General features: G+C 38.1%; 1 protein-coding gene across 1 annotated transcript; it reads right to left on the minus strand.

The window, feature by feature from the left end:
• Positions 1-1,350: 1,350 nt before the first annotated feature.
• LOC591944 (octopamine receptor 1-like) lies at positions 1,351-2,548 on the minus strand. The gene is made up of 2 exons (XM_030995111.1): positions 2,143-2,548; positions 1,351-1,646 (listed from the first exon to the last, which is right to left on the minus strand). Exons 1-2 carry the CDS (start codon positions 2,546-2,548, stop codon positions 1,351-1,353), a joined length of 702 nt encoding a protein of 233 aa, XP_030850971.1.
• Positions 2,549-4,092: the final 1,544 nt, after the last annotated feature.

Raw genomic sequence — 4,092 nt, forward strand, 5'->3', positions numbered from 1 at the left:
TTGATCTCTGGTTGACTTCAAGAAAACCAGACTTAGAAAGTTCGCTGTAGCCAACACGAGTTCTTTGACTAGTACATTTGATGAATCTCACTATTTTGTTCTGTTAAATTTTCAACTTCTTCTGATCTGACTTGTTATAGAGATCCGGTAACTTTGTCTCAGAATCTGAAACAAAATCCTGAATTTAGCTCATGCTGCAATGATAATTATAAACCTTAAGGTCAGTCAGGAACTCCATGACTTTTACAAGCCGATCGCCTGTCTGATTATCAAGATATTTATGATTGGAATTACAAATTTTAAGAACCGATTGCCAAACGGTTTTCATAACACTTTAGTATATTGGGGAAAACGAGTATGGTAAAACCGGTCACTCGAAGATTTTTACTTTGTTTGAGGCACTTCTTGATCATTTTGAAGCGCAGTTTTGTAGGGCTTCAATATTACTCCATATCACAGACACTGATAACACGTATAGGGCCGTGCATATCAGGTTTTACATTGTTAAACGATGCCTTTAATTGTAATGTTATTATACCATGCAGCGTTTGCATAGTCAAATAAACGTTGAATAAGAACAAAACATAGTATACGTCTTGCTTTTATTTTAAAATCCATTCAACTTTGATATCTGTACACAAATTTCAAACGAGCATTTGCTTTTTCATCGCGATCCGAGTCCCCCTCTATGAGAAGTTTGATGATTTGATGGTCCACAAACGTATATCATCTATCGAAGGAGCCTCCCCAATCCTTGTCAACAACTCTTGTATGAATATTCGATGAATAAAAAGATAGAAAGCATGAACAGTCGGTAAAACATACACCAAACGTAGCCTATGTACTTTACACAGAGCGTGCGAGTGAACGTCCGAGTAATCTTTGTAGATATGTTCATGTGACCTATCACATGTTGACATCATACGACTCCAGTGGCTAATTACGAACTCGCTTTTTTAAGCATTACCCTGTCATAATTCTAAAGTTGTTTTACAATTTGTTGATGTTATCTATAATTTGCACCCACACGTTTTCATTTTGTTAGTTACACACTTTCTTTTTTTTCCTTCTTTTAATGATTTAGAATTATCTTGTTTCCCTTTCTTAACGCTATGTTAAATACATGCAGTTCTGTATTATCTCTTTGAATCATGGCGATGACGAGTAAGTCCTGTTAACAAGGAACGTAAACTTATGCTCATGGGAAAATATTAAAATATCAAATTGTACATATCTCAAATGATATATTTACTTTCCTCGGGATTCTTTGACTATAGCCCAAGAGAAAGACAATACCTGGCTATGAAACTGTCTGTTGGGCTGTCAGTCTACTTGTATTATCCTATATCATTAAACAAAGCGACGGACGCATGTGATTGGCTCCGGGATGTCCTTTAGGCGAAAGCGAATGATGGCTAGCATCACGTTGCGGAACTCTCTCCAGATCCCGGCGTAAATCAAAGGGTTAACGCAACTGTTGACGGCCAACAGCAGGCCTGTCCAAGGGATGCCCGGGTCACTAAGAAAACCGGAAACGCTCACACCGAACGGGAGCAGGCAGATGATGAAGGCTAGTACCACAACGGCATGTTTTTTTCGTAACTGTGATGTCATACTTTTGGTTACATTTGTCTTCTGGAGGCCACCTTGATTGATTTTCAGAAATTTCAAGGGGTGTCAAGTTGCCCTCTCCATTTGATGTATATGTTACGGCTATTAATGATGGTGCGTCAAGGTTTGAAGTTGAACGGCTTTGTGTGATCGTCTCTTCATGTGTGGAAGTACTCGGTTCAGTTAACTGAACCAAGTTCACATTGTCCAAGTTACGCGTCTGGGGTGCTCCTTCCTGTATGTGCTTCTTAGGCTTTTTACTATGTCTGGAAAGAAAGAGATAGATCCGAACGTAGGAAACAACGATGGCAGTGAACACAGGCATGATTGCACCTGCCATGGCTATGGAACTATATAAGTCTGAAGTGGGAAGTGACGTATCCTGCGAGCATGACTTGTACTCGTAAGAATATCCCAGTCGGCCTAACCAAGCAAAGTGAGGTACCAGAACCAAAATAATTGGGTACAGCCAAGCGCTTACCACCATGAAGCATATGTTTCTAGTTGTATAGAGTTTTTCGGAGAGTTTACGGGTATTTGTCAGCAGGTACCAGCGGTTAAAGGCAATAAGGGCTAGCGTCATGACACTGGCACCCATACAGATCATTACCATGGCCGCATTGGCTACGCAGATCCAACCGGGCAAAGGCCATCCGTCACGGCTTAGCATGGCGACAGCATAAAACGGGAGACAGAGGCATGTGAGAAGATCGGAACATCCCAAGTTGACGACGAACCAGTTGGTGGATGAGCGCAGTTCACGGGAAAGGACTACGGCGGTGATGACCAGTGTATTGCCGATGGATCCCACAATGAAGACTAAACAGAGGATAGTGGCTATAGCGATGCGCTGGTTATAATTTTCAAACACCCAGAGATCCGTATCGCTACCCCTAGATAAGGCCTCTGTTTCTAATATATTAATATTACCTTCCATAATTAATTCGTCTTTCGTCGTCGAGTCGTCTTCTGAAAAATAGAAATAAAAATCATACAGAGAAGTGGTTTACATAACTTTTATAAAATCGCTACTGTCCGTTGCACACGAGGCGTCATTTGACTGAGGTAAATGACTGAGTCAGAGACTAATGTGATCCTTTATGACGCGCCATGTCAGGATGACAAAAAGTGATTGTAAAATAAAAAGTGCAACTTTTGATTCAAAATACTGGAGTATGCACAGATTCAATTCAATAGTCTTAATATATATATATATGTATATAACTCAATCGAAATGACGGCTCGTGTGCAAAGCATAGGGAATTTACATATGACATGGGCAGCATTATGTATATATTTTCAATTGTCGAAAAACAATCACGATTTTCAAATTCAAATTCAAATTCATGAAAACCTCTACATCATATAGAGAGACGAAAAAGGATGATATATGAAAGTACAAGTTCATGATTGGATCTTGAGTGGGGCCTACCTATGATCTTACCCATATCTTTGATCTGAATATTGTTTTGTTTGTTATCAATGAATCATTTTTGTTTCCCTTTAAATGATCCGTTGTTTGTAATATGAATAAGTGAAAATACCAGTCCAATTTGAAATTGATTGACGCATTCTTCCTTGTGTTAATATGCTCTCCACAATCATTTACATGTATTCATGAATTGTATACATTATATTATAAACTTAGGTTGAGTTGTTGACTGACTGACCCAAATGTTTATAGTTATCATTGCAGCATGAGCTAAATCCAGGATTTTGTTTCAGAATCTGAGACAAAGTTACCGGATCCCTTTAAGACCGCAAATGCCTTCAAAGGGCATTGCTCTTATTCTAATTTATGACATTTCTAGTGCCCTTTTAGAACCTAAAGAATTTAAGACCCCAAACTGTGTGAATTTAGAAAGAAGACGATCATACCAATTTAGTTCCACTTTCCCCAAAATACAGAGACCGTTAAACAACAATACACGGGCCGGCTATTTGTGCGTATAACCGACACGAAAAAGCCAACAAAAAGCCAACGTTGTCATTGCCTTAAATAAAAAGGCGCTACCTCGTTTTTTCAACGGTTGGTCCAAAATTACCGAATATTTGTGGGGCACTACAAATATTATGAATGGTTATATTTAAGGAGATTTCAGCTGTCTCTGAACCGATTTTAATAAAACAAAGATGACTTTGTCATTTAAATCGTATATTCTTTCAAATTAGACACTTATCTGTTTAATTATCTCACCAAAATTGTTTTATTTGTGTAGCACCCTCTGCAAAACAAAACTCAACTATCCCTTTAATAAGGGAAAGAAAAAGGTAGAATTAAAGTAGATTTTTAGTTGAATTGATGGAATGGAATTTAACTGAACTTATTGGTGATTTTATATACTCTTGATAGATAGCAGCCTTCCTATTAACATTTCCAACAGGAAGAAAAAGCGTTCCAGAATCAAATGTAATTATGAGAATAATATATACTTACATGATATGAAGATTTACAGACAGAGTGACTCAAACACCTTAGAG

Source organism: Strongylocentrotus purpuratus, unplaced genomic scaffold (genome assembly GCF_000002235.5).
Source record: "Strongylocentrotus purpuratus isolate Spur 01 unplaced genomic scaffold, Spur_5.0 spur5_scaffold_21, whole genome shotgun sequence".
NCBI classification, from domain to species: Eukaryota; Metazoa; Echinodermata; class Echinoidea; order Camarodonta; family Strongylocentrotidae; genus Strongylocentrotus; species Strongylocentrotus purpuratus.

Bases quoted from the DNA above. Each gene is read 5' to 3' on its own strand.
- LOC591944 (XM_030995111.1), bottom strand. From the start codon at position 2,548: ATGGAAGGTAATATTAATATATTAGAAACAGAGGCCTTATCTAGGGGT. The intron at 1,647-2,142 runs GTAAACTCTCCG...AAATCAATCAAG, and splicing joins GTACCTGCTGACAAATACCC to GTGGCCTCCAGAAGACAAAT.